Here is a 17,261-nt window from a genome sequence, read left to right on the forward strand (position 1 = left end):
AAGATCAAGAGGAGCTTTATCTTTTAAGTCTTTGACCTTATCTAGCTCCAAGGACTTAATCTCAGATTCAAGATCAAATTTTGTATCTTCTTCTGCATTAATTAAAGGGCCCATGGGAGTACTGATGACTTTTGGGTTTATATCTGTACCAATCAGTCTGTTTATATCTGGAATGGGTTTTCTCATCAAGGGCCTTTTGGGCAAGGGCCCCTTATCAATGTTCTTTTGGGGCTTGTTAGACGCCAGTCTCTGTACCAAGAGAGAGATACGAGGCTGCGTGATATGTCTCACATGCGAGAAACTGCCCGTTTTAGTTATCAACGATCTAAGCATAAGTTGGGCTTGGTTTAGTTTTCGCACCGTTTTTTTTGCATCAAGCTCATCTTGAAAAACTCATCTCAAGCTAATCTTGCCGATAAAACCACGTTGAAAGAAAATGAGTACGGTAGCTCAGGTATCTTCGAGTGCTCTAGTAGCCTCTAAGTTTGACAATACAGGTTCATTCTTGGCTACGGTGGTAGTGGCCTTGGATACTCACCAAGTTAGAGTGGTCTCAGTGAATCAGTCAGGTGCCAGTTTGGACACATCCTACAACCTTCCAAATGACAACAAAGTGCTGACATTAAGTTGGATACCTTTCCAGGAGCAAGAACAACTCTTGGCCTTGGGGTTGACTAACGGGTCGATCTTGTTATATTCTCCATTGACAAATGCAATTTTGACCAGGTTATCTACCTCATCAAGTTCTTTGATAACAGACTTCAAGTATTCCGACATAACTAAGTCTTTATGGGCTTCAGATATCACGGGGGTGATATATGAATGGGGAATGGATTATTCCTTGATTCAGAAAATTTCCATTAATGAATCTTTGACGATTGAAACTACCGAAACTGTGAATAGTATTGCAATCATAAATCACAACTCCCAACCACATTTATTGGCAGGTTCCCAATCAATTTACCTTGTAAATATAAAGACCAAAGAAGTGTTGAGAACAATTCCTGCCCACATCCAACCTATCCACTCCATTGTTTCTGTTCCAACAGATGACAATCTTTTCATTTCATGTGCTAATGGTGACAGATTCATTAACTTATATTCCTTGAATAAGCTGGTTCCGAATTCTGTTTTTGTGACAGACTCTCCAGTGACTGATATTTCCGTAGGAACGATCAATGATAAGTCGATATTGATAGCAAGAACTGAAACTGGTAATGTTGAAGTGTTCAATTCTTTCTTATCTGAAGACGTCCCAGCTGTCAGCCAATCCAATTCTAGAAAGAAGAAAAGACAACAGTTGACTAACTCAAGATCTCGTCATGCGGATGGTGTCATTTCATTGGAGCAAGTTGACTTGAAGGGCAGTGTGACGCCTAATTTACCAGTGGTTTCTGTCATCATCAAGCAAAACTTGGTACTTTATTCGTGGTTAGAGGACTTCTCTGTTCCTATATTCGATACTTTGAGGTGGTTGGATGAGAAGGCATCAAACTCGATTGTGGATAAAGTTAATTTAAGCAAAACCAAGCAAGAAAGCTCTGTTCCTCATCATGCTATGAATGGCCACGATGTTGCATCGGCCAAACATTATAACGAAGGTAATGCTATAGTCAGTGATGGTTATAACCTTAACCATGTTGTCGAAGACGATGAAGATGAAGAGGATGGAGAAGCATTGGCCGATAAGTTGGCCAAGTTGGCTACAGATGCCAAAACAGTCACCCCAAAGAAGACTAAAAAACAAAATGGAATCAACAACAATACACTCACCACCATTCTTTCCCAGTCCTTAAAGAACAACGATCATTCGTTGTTGGAAACCGTATTAACCAACAGAGACCAGCAGGTGATCCAAAACACCATCGCCCGGTTAGACTCATCTATGGCTATTGTATTATTGGATAGAATTTCCGAAAGAATTGCACGTCAAGCTAATCGATTTGACCAATTAGTGTACTGGTTGAAGTGGATAATCATAATTCATGGTGGAGTATTGTCATCATTACCTGGACTTGCTGCCAAGTTTTCCAATTTGCATGGTATCTTAAGTAGAAAAGCTGATACTTTACCAAGATTGTTGCAGTTGCAAAATAGAATGCAAATAATTAACGAGTTCAACGATTCCAAGAAAAGCCAAGATCACCCTTATGATGGCTCAGAAGATGAAGAAAGTGATGTCGAGTACGTGGAAGAATTGGATGATGCCAACTTGTTGAATGGAGACTTCCACTCTGGTGATGATTATGTTGATAGTGATGATATGGAAGAGGACAGCGAAGAGGAAGTCGATGCCCATGGAATTGCAGCTGAAGATTTTGAAGTTGATAAAGAAGATGAAGAGGGTTACAGTGATGAAGAAATTGCTGTGGATAATAAAGATGTAGAAGACTCAGATGAAGAATGATTTTGCAGCCTGTTATACTTTTAATAGACACACAATAAAAAATAGGTTATTTTATTCCCTTTTGATTGCCCATTTACCATAAGTATATACGAACCTACTCCTTTAGGATGTTTAGGGAACCAAGTTTCACTCAGATGTAGATAAGTAATACTTGCTTCACCATCTAAATCAACTGGCTGACTGCGAATTTTTTTCGGATTCGAACTACTCAGCTTTTTTGTAACCATTTCAATTGATGAGTCTGGGAGTAAGTTGGAGACAAGTCTACATTGTCACAATAATCCTACGGTTCATCTTAGGAATATCGGACTCGTATATCCACCCAGATGAACATTTTCAGAATTTTGAGGTATTAGCTTCCAAGTTTTTCGGCTTTTCAACAACCATTCCCTGGGAGTTTGAATCAGATCTTCCTGCCAGAAGTTTTGGCCCATTATATTTATTCTATGGTCCTTTATTTGCATTTATAAAGTTCTTCGGTGTGAAAGTAACTCCAAAAGCTGTATGGTATATGGCTAGACTCCAATTGATTTTCGTCAATTGGCTAGTAACTGATATGTGTTTGTACAGATTGTTACCAACCAAACCTGAACGCGTCAAAGCGGTCTTTTTCACCCTGACATCCTACATAACACTCGTCTTACAATCACATTGTTTCTCCAATAGTTTAGAGACTCCTTTAGTTCTCATCAGCCTTTTGATAATCAGCGATTTGAGATTTGACTCGGAGGTTAGAGATGTAACGGTATGTCTGTACGATAAGCTTTTCTATTTCGGAATTGCTATTGCTATTGGTATATTCAACAGGGTGACTTTCCCAGCATTTTTGGTGATACCTTCCTACTTCTTGCTCAAATACATCTGGAAATTTAAAATAGGATTGTTGGTAGGTATTTTGGGTTTTATGATTCCTACCACACTTTTCATTTTCATTGATACCTATGAGTTCAAGCATATAGTGCTAGTATCCTCACCCAGGGAGTTGGTGATAACCCCATTGAATAACTTGATATATAACTCAAGCTATAAAAACTTGGCATTACATGGCATTCATCCATTTTACACCCATGTCTTAATAAATCTTCCCCAGGTTTTTGGACCACTTTTATGTGTGCTCTTTTATAAGGGTAGAAATAATTACTACAGAACGGTACCATTTCTATCTTTTGTTAGTGGTTTGACGATCCTTTCGTTTGTGCCACACCAGGAGTTGCGGTTTCTTATGCCCTTATTACCAATTGCTAGCTGCTGTATTGATTTCAGCAGAATAATGGGTGTGGACACCGAAAGTGAAGAGATTAAAGAAAAGATTATTTCGAACGAGAATAACCTTAAGCCAGATAAGGTGTTGACTAGGTCTTCCAATTTTGCCACTAGTATTATTGTTTTATGGTACTTGTTTAACATAGTAATGTGCTTATTAATGGGAATTTTACACCAAGGTGGTGTCATTCCAGCACTTGACTATTCTCATGCGAATTTGGTACTTCAAAATGAGAAGTTTGTACAAATATGGTGGAGAACTTATTCACCACCAACTTGGCTTCTCGGAAGCCCCAAATACTCCACCATAATGGTCACCTTGGAACAATTTAACACAAGTCTTTTGAAGAAATATGATAATTTAATTATTGATGCAATGGGAAGTGACCAGAAAGACATATATGATATCATAAAGGGGGTTCAAAGCACCAACAAAAAGCTCATGTTGGTAGCACCAGTTGCTTCGATCAACTGCGATTTCGAATCATCTTCGTTGCAAATGATTTGGAAATACTCTTATCACTTAGACTTGGACCATTTGAACTTTGAATCACTAGAGTGCTTGGCCCCAGGGTTAGGAATCTACGAAATTATTTAAAGTGTATAAAGTGTACTTGAATCGTATTATTTATTTATCGGCATTGCAATCATTTATAGAAATCAAATTTGTCTTGTTCAGAGCCAGTCTTGACTTGGGCTGTGTAAGCTTCTTCTAAATCACTTTGCAAAATCATGTATCTATTCTTTCTCACTGCCCTCAAACCAGCTTCTTGCATGATTGCGGCAATCACTGAGCCTGACAATGGGTCGTTTCTTATAATCAATGAGTCCAAATCAGCTTCTGGAGCCAATGCCATCTTGGAGGCAATAGTAGAAAAAATCAACCTTCTTTCTCTTCTATCTTTCAAATTAGGGAATTCAATCTTTCTATCCAATCTTCCAGGCCTCAATAAAGCTGGGTCCAATGTATCAGCTCTATTAGTGGCCATGATGACTTTGACGGTGGAGGTTTGGTCGAAACCATCCATTTGATTTAATAATTCCAACAATATTCTTTGAACTTCTCTATCGGCTCCGGTTTGGGCATCGAATCTTTTAGTGGCAATGGCATCGATCTCATCAATAAAAATAATAGCTGGAGAGTTTTCTCTGGCTAATCGAAAAACGTCTCTTACCATTCTTGGACCTTCACCCAAGTATTTCTGGACAAATTCTGAACCATTAATACGGATAAATGAAGCAGTCGAAGAGTTGGCAACTGCCTTAACCAACATTGTTTTACCAGTACCAGGAGGTCCATACAACAACACTCCTCTTGGAGGGTCAATGCCAATTTGAGTGTATAAATCACCTTGTGTCAATGGTAACTCAACAGCTTCTCTGATCTCTTGTTTTTGCATATCTAGACCACCAACGTCAGCGTATGTGACGTCAGGTTTCTTGTCATCACTCACAATAGAAATAGAAGAGTCAGCTTCTGGAGGTAAAATATCAACCAAGGCATTAGAGTGACGATGCAAAGCTACCGAAGAAGAAGGTTTTAATAACTCTCTATCCAAAGTAGATAATATTCTCACCACGTAATTCGAACCTGTAGTTGACGATACAATACCAGTATTTTCATCAATAGGTTCCAAGAACTGGCCAATAACCAAAGGGACTGATTTGATTCTCTTTACTTCTTCCTGGGCTCTTATCAATTCTCTCTTCAAGTGACGCTGTTCATCCTTAATATAATCTTCTTGTAACTTGAGCAAATCCAATTCTTTTTCCAACTTCTTCAACTTCAAGTAAACGTCGGAGTTATCATCGTAGTTGGATAACTTGGGATTCAATTTACCAACAGGAGAAAACTGGGCTTGCACGGATGACGAATCAATAATTCCGAGCTCTTCCATTGTAGAAACTGTATTCAACCGGAGTTCAAAAGTTTGTGTTGACTATGGAAATGGTGTAGTAAACAGAATACACCGGTGTTGCTCAATGTTGACTATTTACCTGCTTTGTATCTTGTATTTGTACTAGTCACAAACAGTCTGAGTGGCAACTGAAAATGCGAGTCTTCCAACTTCCAAAACTACGCGGAAAGATGTCGTGCCCCACACAACTATATTTCTAGTTAGAGAGACTGCAAAGTTAATGAAAGTAAATAGTTAACAAACTGGCAATAGTACAGCTGAAAATGGACACCAAAGATACAAAGAGTCCAAAATCTGTCTTATCGAATATAAGTGTGGTGGTCAAAGGAGATGTCAAAGCCTTGTAGTTTGAAATGCACGCCTGCTTAAAGGTGGCCCAGGTATGGAAAGGTAGTCTGATAGAGTAAGGCTCGCCCGATTTAGAAGTGTCTTCAAATACTTTAGAATTTTGGGCTTGGTTGGTTAAAATGGTATCCATTTTACCTCTTTGTTCTTGTGAAAATTCCAAGATAGCCAGTTTCACTTTGATATCAAAAGAGTCTACCATTTTTCTTCTCTTCCAGGGCTCAACGACAAGGGTGGCCGTGAAAAACAATAATACGTTGAAACCCATAAGTATCCACGTTCCCCAAGTTGAAGCTTGTCTGATTTTATCCGACCAGATTTGTTCTTCGTGGTACCTCGTAAGAATCAGCTGTGTGAGTTTCAACTGCACCGAATCCACCATTTGCTCTGCCTTGTTGAGTTCCTCATGGGCAGAAGCTTCGTTTTGTTCATTCACATGGTCGTTTCTATAAAGTTGAGTGAACCTTTCTAAATCTTCTGAACTCCAAGTATGCTTCCTAGTAAGAAGTTCGTTGACTTCCTTCTGCAGAAGCGATCTTTCCTGGATGGCTGCCATGTAATTTGATTTGGCCTCCTTGACTTTCTCTTTAGCAGCTTTAAGGTCGTTTTCGAGATGGTCTATCGTCAATCTTAATTGTTCTATAGCTGAGTATCCGGTAACATCATTCAAAGTCTTTGTGGCTTGCAATACCGTGGGATGAAGACGGTCCATGTACTTCTTGAACAGCTTGGTGATGTTCATAGTCAATTCCTCTTTCTGAGACGGTAATTTGTCCACTTTCTCCATTATGTCTTGTTTGATCTTGGTTGTGAATGTTTCATATGAAGTAGCTCTATTTTCAGCTTGGGTCAGACTAGTCGAAGTATTGTCGTACTTGGTGTTTGATATTAGTGGGGACAGTTTCAATGGTGCTGGTTTTTTACTTTGTGTGGTAGATTGTGAGTTTGAATCTAAGGGCCGGGTCTTTTCTGAACCAAAGCTGGAAGATTCAATTATATCACGTAGTTTGGGGTCTCGGATAGTGTAAAAATCAATATTCCCTGGTGTGGATTTTGATGACTGCCATCGTACCGCAGAGAACAGTGCACGGTCTCCTATCACATGTTTGGTGCATTTAAAGGCTCTGAGACCAAACATAGTAATTGGGGATCTCAACAGTGTTCCGCGCTCGGTGAAAATCGCAGCTCCCACAGTTGCAAAAAACCGTCTACAAGCATTTTAAAGTGATTCATTAACTAAAACAATACGGATCAAATCATTGATACAACAAGAACTTGATCAAAAGTTATGGTCAATCAATTTCTTGACCAACTTCCAGTCATCTCTTTCAACGTAATCTAAAACAATCACACCATTACCCTTTCCAAAGTGCTTGTCAATGTGGCCATCAGACATTTTAATAGCAACCTTTTCCGGCCAACACTCAGTGTTGAAGAAATTGGCACCAGAGCCAAAGTTAACAAATAACTTTGGATCACTGTTGGAGCTGTTGTACTCAATGGCATTCTTAGCAAAGTCAGCCACATAATCAACCTTCTTTTCAATGGCGCTAGCATCTTCCAATTCACAGAAATCTTGCACAGCAAAGGTGCCACGGTCGTCATTAGTGGTGTTATACTTCCAAGTATGAGCATCAAAACCAAATGAATTTTCTTTGTCTTGGTTCTTGAGACCGAATCTTCTAAACAAAATGACTTTTCCCCTTGCATCTTGTAATCTAGGAATATTGTTTTCCAAATACCATTTGTCTTTGTTCTTGTTGATGTACCTATCCCAAATACAGTTGGCAAATTCGTCATCATCATTGTTCCAGTCATCAGTACCCTCTTGCTTTAAAGATACAATCACAGTTTCCGAATCATTGTCTCCTACGAAATCATACACTTCTTCCAATACATCAGTTAATTTTTCGGGGAATGGAATCTTGACAGGAAATTTACCGTGAATAACTTGCAAGTCTTTGGCCTCATCACCTTCTTTGAGGAATAACTTTCCACATCTGATATCCAAGAATCTGACACCGTGTTTCAACTGGTCAGTAACTGATTCTCCTTGACATTGCACTGATGGCAAAGCAGTGTGACAAGCAGCCGAATTATGGGTACCAGGAATTGACAATTTTCCGATGCTGGTGTCATCATTGACTTCTTTCATCCAAGTTTTGTAGTTGACCATGTTTGCAAATTAATTGACTAGTTGTGTTGAGCGAATCGCGATTGATTATAGTTGGGGAGCGCCGGCACTATATATAGCATTTCAGGTGCTTACACGAAATTTCATCTGCAGCTTTAATTGTTCTCTGCAGGTGAGCACTGACGAGATATAACATGAATGGAATTACTTGGGTGTTACTGTAACGTGTTTATTGAAAGGTGAGGTAATTTGGATGCTAGATGACAGTTAGTTTATATGCTTGACATGTAATTAGATGTACTTCAGGCAGTGACAATGATTTTTAGGTGTGTCGCGTGAACTAAGCCCTAAAAATATTTGAAGCGGTTCCACACGTCCTTGTAATTGTGGAGGGATTTGGTCTCGGGCACGAAAAGAATAATTAGGATGAAGTAAGTTATGTTGATGGTGGTGAATATGAGGAACACCTTCCCACCAAAAACCCCTCTTAGTAAGGGGAAAAAATAAGCAATTGCAATATTTGCTAACCAATTCAAAACTGTACCAAACGACTGGGCCTTCGCGATGGCATTGTGATTGGTGAATTCAGGTACCATCATATATACCAATGGGCCAATTCCACATGAATATCCCAATATGAATACGAGACAAGCAGCAGCAGTGAAGTAGTTAAACCCATTAACCAATCCAATGCTGATGGACAATGTCGTCAAAGTCATCACTAGGCATGAGAACAAGAGTAAAGGTTTTCTGCCAAACCGATTGAATAACGGCACTGCAAGAAGTGCAGCAAGCACATTACATAAAGCCAAACCACTGGTGAGATACAATACTCTCGTGCCTTTGGGAACGGCGTTCCGCAAGAATATCACCCCATAAAAGGTGATGGCATTCATACCACATAATTGATTCCCACTCATGATAATCATAGTGGCCCAAAGTTCCTTTCGGTAAACCTTGTTCGTCAAGAACGCATATAAGGACAAAGAAGAAGGATCAATTGAGCCTCTTCTCGATCTGCTGGGAGTAAGAGGAGTAAAATCTCCAGATAAGTCTTCTAGTAATGGAGTAGACTCCAAGTCTTCAGGGGTTTTATGGACTGATAACCTTCTCCAGTGGTTGATCTCATCATGAATCACGTTCTTATCAGACCTCAAGTTGGTCAAGATATTTGTGGCTCCTCGTGTATCATTTTTGATGGTGATGAGCCATTTGGGACTTTCCAGAATTGTGAACAAAAGCATAAACTGAATAAATCCAATACCTGCTGAAACAAGGAAGATCATCCGCCACTGCTGATCATTGGCGAACCACACCGATAAACACTGACTGAACAAAATCCCCAAAGCTAGCGATAGCTGAAGAAATGATCCCAAAAACCCTCTGTGATTAACAGGTGTGAGTTCATTAACAAGAATTGGTGAAATCACCACAGATGATCCGGCTGCCAACCCACACAAGAATTTCCCCACATTAAGCACTGTCAATGAATTAGCAAATGCCATTAAAAGTGAACCACTGAAGAACAACCCAGCATTAATAATGCAGTTTACTTTGCGGCCAATCGAGGAAGATAAAGTATGCGATCCTAATAAAATTGATGCAACAAGTCCGCCAAAAGTGAACATAGTGGTCATTATGGATAATCTCGATTCCTCAATCGGAAGACACTCTTTCAAACCAAGTTTGGACCAGATGGTGTCCTCATAAGAATTGTAAGGACCATCAAAGTGTTGGTTGCACGATAGAACCAATTGGGTGGCATTCAATTCCGATAAGTGGTATCCAAATTGCAAAGTACCTAGACACGCGACAGCAGTCGCCCAACCAAGATGGAAAGTGACACTGTGACGAGTCTTCAAGTAGGCGAAGGAGGCTTGTCTATTAAGAGTCATAGGAAATCCCTGCTTTTGTAAATTTTCTGAATCATTAGAATGTTTCATTTTTGATCGAGTTTTATCAAGGTAGTAGTGTAATGGATCAAATACTGATGATAAGAAATTGGTCGGCCCGCGGGAATGCTGGAGAAATCAGATAATCTATTTAGACTGCAAATCAAATCAAATTATTGGTTAACAGTTAGGAATTATATTGTTATATATATATATGGTTAAAAACTGGGTACGACACCAAACTACATCAAACTTTAAATAACACTGACTACATCGATTGCTAATTATCCAGAGATGAATTCACTATTAGCAATACAAACTAGAGTCAGTAATTTTGCGACAACTCAAATTCTCGGTGATCTCCGCTCATCAGCAACACTCGAACCTGATTTCCTTGCATGAGCTTGCTTTGTTTCGGTGGAGATTACAAGGTTAAAATTGCTTCATGTCGGATTTAGAGCACTTTATGGTCTTGGGGATCCACTTTTACGCTGGATTCAATGGTGCTGTCTATAAATGACTCTATCACAATGTTGGGTATACGGGTCCCTTTGGTGTATGTGTTGCTGATTTGTTGCAGAAGCCGTCTAACTTCTGAGAGCATTGCTTTTCGGCTCTTTTTGTACAACAGTCGGGGGACTATTATATATTCACATGGCAATTTCTCCACTACTGTACCTCCAAACTGCTGGATTTTGGTTGCTAAAATAGTTTTAGTACATTGTATGCCGTTGGAAATGATTAGAAATTTGGATCCTGCCAAGATATCTTTTAGCAACCGGTATGATTCGAGTTCCCCACTCAAATCATTTATAATTTGGTGCGATGGGGACTTCTCTATTTTCAACAGTAGCAAATAGTCTTTGAGATTCATTCTGGGAGTCACTGCAAAACTATCCCCATACTCGTCAAAGTTTTCGGGCACCTTGTTTTTGGATTCAAACACAGTCAAACATTCCATCGGAATAATCTTTCCATACTCTATGCAGTAGAATAACCAATTAGGGTGTACTATATCTAACCCTAGTTCTACATAGGCCCGGCATCTCGGTGTAAGCTTTTCGGAGATAACCAAACATGGCTTTGATTTCGAATACGATGGGCTTGTAATGATCTCTCCACCGAATTTCTTGATAAGATTTTTCAAACTTTCAAGCAGTATTCTCATGTTTTCAACTTGATCTAATTTATCAGAGAGAACCACGAATCGGTAATCCTTGAATAATTCCATATTTGCTTTCATGTTTTCTCTAAAAGTTGTTTCAGTAAACGACTCTTCTTTAACTCTTCTTCTCTTATTAACGTCCTGCGTTTCATAAATATCTTTAGTCCGGTCGCTCCTTTGTTCTTCATATGATTGGTACAGAATGCAGTCATCCCACAGCTTATCATGTCTAATGCCTCTGCAATAGAGATTCCTTAACGTGGTATTGGTGGCATATGTTTCGTCTGTTCTCTGGTCATAAACTCTAGCCTTTATTTCTAGAACAACCGATTCTTCAGGATTTAGATAATATTGAGGTTTACGCCTACCAAACATCACGTTTTCAGGACATACTCTCGAGAGCTTATCTTTCATAAGTCTGTCAAGCTCGGCAAATTCTTCATTTGTGAAACCATTGGCAACGGTACAGAAGCTTCTCCACATATGAGTTTCAGTGTCATAAAGACCACACATATAGCTGTTCTTTATACCTGGAAGGACTCCAATCACAACGAGATCCAAGTTCTCTCCAAACAGTTCCAAGTACTCTGGCTTTACTTTGATCCAGGAGTTATCTCTTTTTGCAACGTGATACTTTGACATTGTATTTTTTACCATGATTCCTTCGCTTCTGTCGACAATAACACCTTTAACCGCATTCTCAATATCAATCGGATCTTTACAGAGCTTGTACTTTAAGATCTCCAACCTGTTGGGAACCTCAATTATAGCTTTTTCTAGTGCTAGTTTTCTTTGATACAAAGGGGCGTTTACCAAGGAGGTGTCATTTACTTGGAGTATATCAAACACCAAAAGATAAGGCCAGCAACCATGTTCAGAAAACATATCAGTTGTTGTAAACTCCTTTACTGCTTCCTGAATGGCAGCTTTTCTCAAGGTTCCGAATGGTAAAATACACTTTCTATCAGCATCAAATGCTACAATTTCACAATCAAGTATTAGTTTAGTAACCTTGGGGTGAAACACATTCTTGAGATGCTTGGTTAAAGAACCCACTTCAAAGTTTTCCCCGAACAATAAACTATAGTCTCTGCATCTTCTAGAGAAGAACTTGAATTTATTGTTATTATAATGTAGCACCATCCGATCACCATCGATCTTTTCTTCAATATAGAATTCTGACATCTCTGAACAGAGTTTGGTATAACTAGCCGTCAATTTCTGGGAAGCTTGTGGTATAAATGGAAAGTTGACATGCGGAATCAATTGCTTCTGGTCAATTGAATCATGAACACTAAAGTACCTGAATGCCTTGGATAGATCATGACATACCGTGTAAAGACCATAGCAGTTTTCGTTCCATAATTCAAACACAAATCTTTCCATATATCCAGCATTGGATATTTTCAAGATGATATTCAACAACCATCTGATTTCATCAATTTGGAGATTATCGAAAACTGGTCTCAATATCTTGATTCTGTCTTCAGTTTTGGTAGCATTCGACAATTGATCCAACACTTCATTTATCTGGTTCACAGAGTACTTTTTGGTGATTTTATGCTGGAGACTTCGACGGTTACCTATTACCTGACAAATTTTCCTGGGGAGATGTGACAAGTTTGGATCCGAGTTCTGGAGCTGGAGATGGTGGAATTGAGTTTTCCATTCACGAAGTAATTTGGTATGATTAGACTCGTTGGGAATGTTATACATCTTAATAATGAAGGATACCAATTCCGTATGTCGCATATAGTACTTTCTACTGTCCTTATTGGGAAGTACAAGCCGTATACTTGGATATATATCACTACCGATATGGGCTTTATAAGTTTTCAAAAACCTGGAGATGATATCTCGTTTTTTGGAAGTAATATTGGGGAACAGTCCCAAGCTCTCCCTGTTTACCGCATCAAGTGGATTGAAGAGCTCTGTTACCAAGAAGGAGAACTCTGGGTCCTGTAGATTCGTGATGGGAGGTATTTGATCGAGGAATGACATAGGGGAAGCAATTTCTGAGCCGCGCGCTGAGGTGCTGTTAGAATTAGCCTCTTTCCGCACACGCACAGCTTTTGACTGGACCCATATCAGAGCACCTAACTGCTTCGTGAACGTGAAGCTAACACATCAATCTAAGTAACCCCAATCTAAACCTTAAACCTTAATACCAACACTGCCATAAATTTCATTGATAGCAACATCTGACTATGTTTCCCCTTACAAAGCCGCAGGTGATACTGCAAATCAACAATAGGCTGCAACTCATTACGTGCCCCAAAAGTTTATCTGCAACACTAAATGTACAGCCCCTCAGCAATCCATCACACGATACAAGACGCATACCGGGCTATCTCAGATGTGTTGGGGGCCACAAACTTCATGGTGCCTTGATTCGCAACGAACCACCGTCCCTAGAATATACTTCAGCAACTGTACTTGGGTGCAGAAATGTTTACCTAATAAATCTGCACCACGAACACTTTGGTCTGTCGCGTCGGTAAGTTGCTTTGAAGGAAACGGTAGACAGGTTCGGCAATTGAATATCCTGGCTATTGCTCTGCCACCAATCGGGGCCACCGAATCTGCCTGTGCCAATGCCTCTTTCAGCTCCACCAATCCTGGATTAGGTATGACGTAATCGCGGGCCTCACTCGCGAGATGCCCATCGTACCGCCAACGGAAATGTCGGCGTGCGGCGTGCCGACACCATATTTTATGGCCAAGGCATTTAGGGGTTACCGGTGGCTGAAAGACCTTGAACCACACTTCATCTGTACCGCCTAGGAGTGTTTGTGTTTGGGTTTGAGGTATTTCACTGCCTTGTTTATTGGTCAGCGGCAAAATGAAACACCTCAAAAACGAGTGAGGCCAAGTGGCAATGGCCCTAAACTTTTATGCCGTCTTAGCCTGTTGCATACAAGAAAAGAAACCTGAGAGAGGTAATGTTGAAGGTCATACGTAAGCTAAACATAGCAAAAACAAGCAACTCCCCTTAGTTATACATGTATACTTGCCCCCACTTGCTCTATAGAAGACGAGATCGTCGTCCTTTTAGGGAGAACCGCAATCAGCTTTTATCGATTAGATTAAAAATATTGAAAAAATAAACTGTGCAACCAAAAAGAAATTAGTTCCAGTCGTTCCATCTGTCACACATCTCTATAATTCGATCTTTACACTGAAATTTTAAACCATATATATATATCTGATTCATAGCACCATCGCCTCCGAACAACTGTATTTACTTGAATCCTTTTTAAAGCTGTTTCTGCCAAATTGCCAACCCTTTTTATTTTTTTATTTCTGTGTTCAGGCCCGCAACCATTCCGGACATCTATCGAGGCTATCACTAATTAAAAAAGTTTTATATAGAATTTCATTTAACAGCTAGTTGTATCACTTTGACATTTTACTTCCCATAACCTTACTTATGCACATCCCCATCCTTACCCAGGGTAAAGACAAACAGACATGGACTTCTACAACAAAGTCCAAAAATAAGTCCCCGGTGCTTCCTGCTATCAATACCTCAATTCCCGATTACAAAAGACCACCTCCAGTAAATTTCGAAGTTTCTGGATCCACCACCAGCTCCAGTCCCACCTCCATTTCCAACTCCCGGTCCAACTCTAACCGTTCTTCGTCATTGGAAGTCCAACCCCCCGTTGCTACGCCCACCTCCGGCAATCGGTCAAGGTCTGGTACCGGCTATCCCTTCGAGGAGCCCACATCTCCTAGTTCTATCACCAGAAGGCAGTTGAGTGAAAAGATTAGACAAACGCCTTCTTCCTACGTGAGAAACTCTCGAGTGTTCTCAAACGACTTTGACGGCACCTTGGCCCAATCTGATTCATTCAACTCCTTATCCAACCTACAGTCGAGCAAAAATGTCAATAGCTTTTCCAACGTGCTTTTGGCCAATAAATCCGTGCCTCCCGAGTTGTCTCCCATCGTGTCGTTGTTCAATAGCCATAACTTCCGAACATACTACGCAGGCGAAATCTTGTTATTCAGACACGGTGAATGGGACTCAGTGAGCAGCAAATTGACGGGCAACGAGTTATCACTTTGGTATCAAGATGAGACGTTCAACCCCACATACTACAACTTGTTTGACTACAATATCACATTGGACGCTTCCAATTGGGTGGTGAAGTTCTCCAATGACTTGAATGAAAGCTTCTACAACTTAATTTTGAGGGCCACCTGCCAAGAAGATTATGTGAATTGGGTCACAGCTTTGTTTTTATCCAACTATGAAAAGTTGTCGTTGAACGAAGCATTCACGGCCGTAGTTTTGAGTATGATCGGTCCCAAATTGTCTGATATCCATACTTTATTGTCGAAGAAGAAGTATCCAAAGTTTGAGTGGTGTAATATCAGATTGCCGCAAATTAACCATAAATGGTTGAGGTGCTATGTGGCCATCCACCCCTCGAGTTCCAAGAAATCCGGCAGGATCGAAATCTACCAGCTGGAGAAGACCACTAAGAAAAACTTGATTTGTTACATTACGGGTGTCACCAACGTGTATAACATATTTCCTGAAAATGTGAACATGATAGAGTACAACTCAATCATGAAGTTGAATGGAGAAGTATACGTGAACAGCGGAGTCGAACACTTGTTTTTGTCTTCCCAGCCATCGGCCTCCAGTGGTGCGTTTAGCAGAGCCCATAGGAGGGCCACTTCTGGATCTTCTTTCTTTAGTGCATCGTCATCACCTCCTTCTTCTCCCAAGATCAAGTCAAGCCAAAGTTTCATCAACACAAACTATATTTACATGATGCCCGACAATCACCCTGGTGTACAGGCAATTGAGACGATGATCAGAAACTATATTCCAATTTTGGATGCTTTCAAATTGTACGGAAGACCAAAGCAATTGAACTCTGACAAATACGATAAGCACTCCCTCCTCTTTGGTTTACCATCGTTGCCCCATTACGAGTACTTATCATTCGATGATGCTAGAGAAATCGTTGATTTGCACTTGAGTGAATCTCAGCACTCGAGCTGGTCTTTCACCGAGTGGAACAATGCTTTCAAGCATATGGTCGAGTTCAAAATGGCTAATGAGAATTATAAAGGAAATGGAAACATTTCGGTGTTGTATAAGTCATTGGAATTGGATGACTCGGACTTATTGTCCATAAAATCCTTGCCTGATATCAACTTCCCTCAAGGTGCCACCAACGAATTTTCACCTTCTCCAGTACCTGGAGGCTCACCTCCAGATTCACCTTCTATTGATAACAACTTGGCATCATCCGGCTTTAACATCGTCACCACGCCTTCTAGAGTTGCATCCTCGTCGTTCCCTGATTCTCCAAACTCCACTGGGGCTTTTAGATTTGATAATTTCGAAAATTACAACAATATCGACAAAGTTGCCAGTCCGGTTACTCAATTAGGAGAGCTCGATGAGCCCATCAAATTTCATCCTTATAGACAAAGAGCATAACTTTATGAGCATGAACATGAATAGATTAACAAAACTGTACCAAATGGCTGAACAAGGGTTCAATCCAGCATTGTATCTGATTATACCCAAAAACCACTTTCAGCAAAATACCCCGTTGTTGCTTTATTGGCGACGAGGTTTTATTTCTTGTATGATAAATTGAGATTTACTTTTATGTTGTTAAATATATCTTTTGTTTTTATCCGATTAACGGATCGATAGATTACAGGCTTATTTCTTTACGTACACGTCTAAACACGAATGGGTTGTGGAAACTTGCTACTCGCTACTCGTCTTGTTTATTTTTTAAAACACGTCTGTACACGCGTTTCCTGTTTGAGTAGGACATAAACAGTGTATGGAATTGTGATGGATTTGTAGTAAACATTAACAATCTTAACGAGCCACTTTGAAAATTTTGATCCTTGAATCACAAGGCATTCTCCAAGTGATACAATACCATCAAAAGAAGCGTTCAACTCTCACCTTTTATCTCATACTGATATTGCCAATACAAGTCATCACGGTATTGGTTCAAAAGCGTGTTGTGCGAAAAGCCATCACCTAATTTTAAACGCAAGTTTCGACGCGGTTTGGAATTCTTACATCTTGTTTTGTTTTGATACCCGTTCAACGGAAAAGTACATATAAAAAGTATAAAAACCAAGGATT

The 17,261-nt window shown here is 40.0% G+C and overlaps 7 protein-coding genes across 7 annotated transcripts; 3 read left to right on the top strand and 4 right to left on the bottom strand. All coding sequences in view use genetic code 12, as the record gives it.

The window, feature by feature from the left end:
- Window positions 1-436: 436 nt before the first annotated feature.
- Window positions 437-2,407, top strand: UTP5 (Small subunit (SSU) processome component; the record flags this gene model as incomplete). Its single annotated transcript, XM_006683596.1, has 1 exon — window positions 437-2,407. The coding sequence occupies one exon, from the start codon at window positions 437-439 to the stop codon at window positions 2,405-2,407; it is 1,971 nt and encodes a 656-aa protein (XP_006683659.1).
- Window positions 2,408-2,642: 235 nt separating this feature from the next.
- Window positions 2,643-4,268, top strand: SMP3 (alpha 1,2 mannosyltransferase; the record flags this gene model as incomplete). The annotated part of the gene is made up of 1 exon (XM_006683595.1): window positions 2,643-4,268. One exon carries the CDS (start codon window positions 2,643-2,645, stop codon window positions 4,266-4,268), a length of 1,626 nt encoding a protein of 541 aa, XP_006683658.1.
- A 49-nt stretch (window positions 4,269-4,317) lies between these two features.
- RPT3 (26S proteasome regulatory subunit 6B) lies at window positions 4,318-6,721 on the bottom strand (the record flags this gene model as incomplete). The annotated part of the gene is made up of 2 exons (XM_006683593.2): window positions 4,318-5,576; window positions 5,833-6,721. 2 exons carry the CDS (start codon window positions 6,719-6,721, stop codon window positions 4,318-4,320), a joined length of 2,148 nt encoding a protein of 715 aa, XP_006683656.2.
- A 492-nt stretch (window positions 6,722-7,213) lies between these two features.
- On the bottom strand, window positions 7,214-8,110 carry PSN45_003007 (phosphatidylinositol-specific phospholipase C; the record flags this gene model as incomplete). Its single annotated transcript, XM_006683592.2, has 1 exon — window positions 7,214-8,110. One exon carries the CDS (start codon window positions 8,108-8,110, stop codon window positions 7,214-7,216), a length of 897 nt encoding a protein of 298 aa, XP_006683655.1.
- Window positions 8,111-8,415: 305 nt separating this feature from the next.
- HGT20 (Bifunctional purine biosynthesis protein PurH) lies at window positions 8,416-10,011 on the bottom strand (the record flags this gene model as incomplete). The annotated part of the gene is made up of 1 exon (XM_006683591.2): window positions 8,416-10,011. One exon carries the CDS (start codon window positions 10,009-10,011, stop codon window positions 8,416-8,418), a length of 1,596 nt encoding a protein of 531 aa, XP_006683654.2.
- Window positions 10,012-10,414: 403 nt separating this feature from the next.
- On the bottom strand, window positions 10,415-12,841 carry LIG4 (DNA ligase (ATP); the record flags this gene model as incomplete). Its single annotated transcript, XM_006683590.2, has 1 exon — window positions 10,415-12,841. One exon carries the CDS (start codon window positions 12,839-12,841, stop codon window positions 10,415-10,417), a length of 2,427 nt encoding a protein of 808 aa, XP_006683653.2.
- A 1,714-nt stretch (window positions 12,842-14,555) lies between these two features.
- On the top strand, window positions 14,556-16,589 carry PSN45_003010 (uncharacterized protein; the record flags this gene model as incomplete). Its single annotated transcript, XM_066157986.1, has 1 exon — window positions 14,556-16,589. One exon carries the CDS (start codon window positions 14,556-14,558, stop codon window positions 16,587-16,589), a length of 2,034 nt encoding a protein of 677 aa, XP_066014083.1.
- Window positions 16,590-17,261: the final 672 nt, after the last annotated feature.

Source organism: Yamadazyma tenuis, chromosome 3 (genome assembly GCF_029203305.1).
Source record: "Yamadazyma tenuis chromosome 3, complete sequence".
Taxonomy (NCBI): domain Eukaryota; kingdom Fungi; phylum Ascomycota; class Pichiomycetes; order Serinales; family Debaryomycetaceae; genus Yamadazyma; species Yamadazyma tenuis.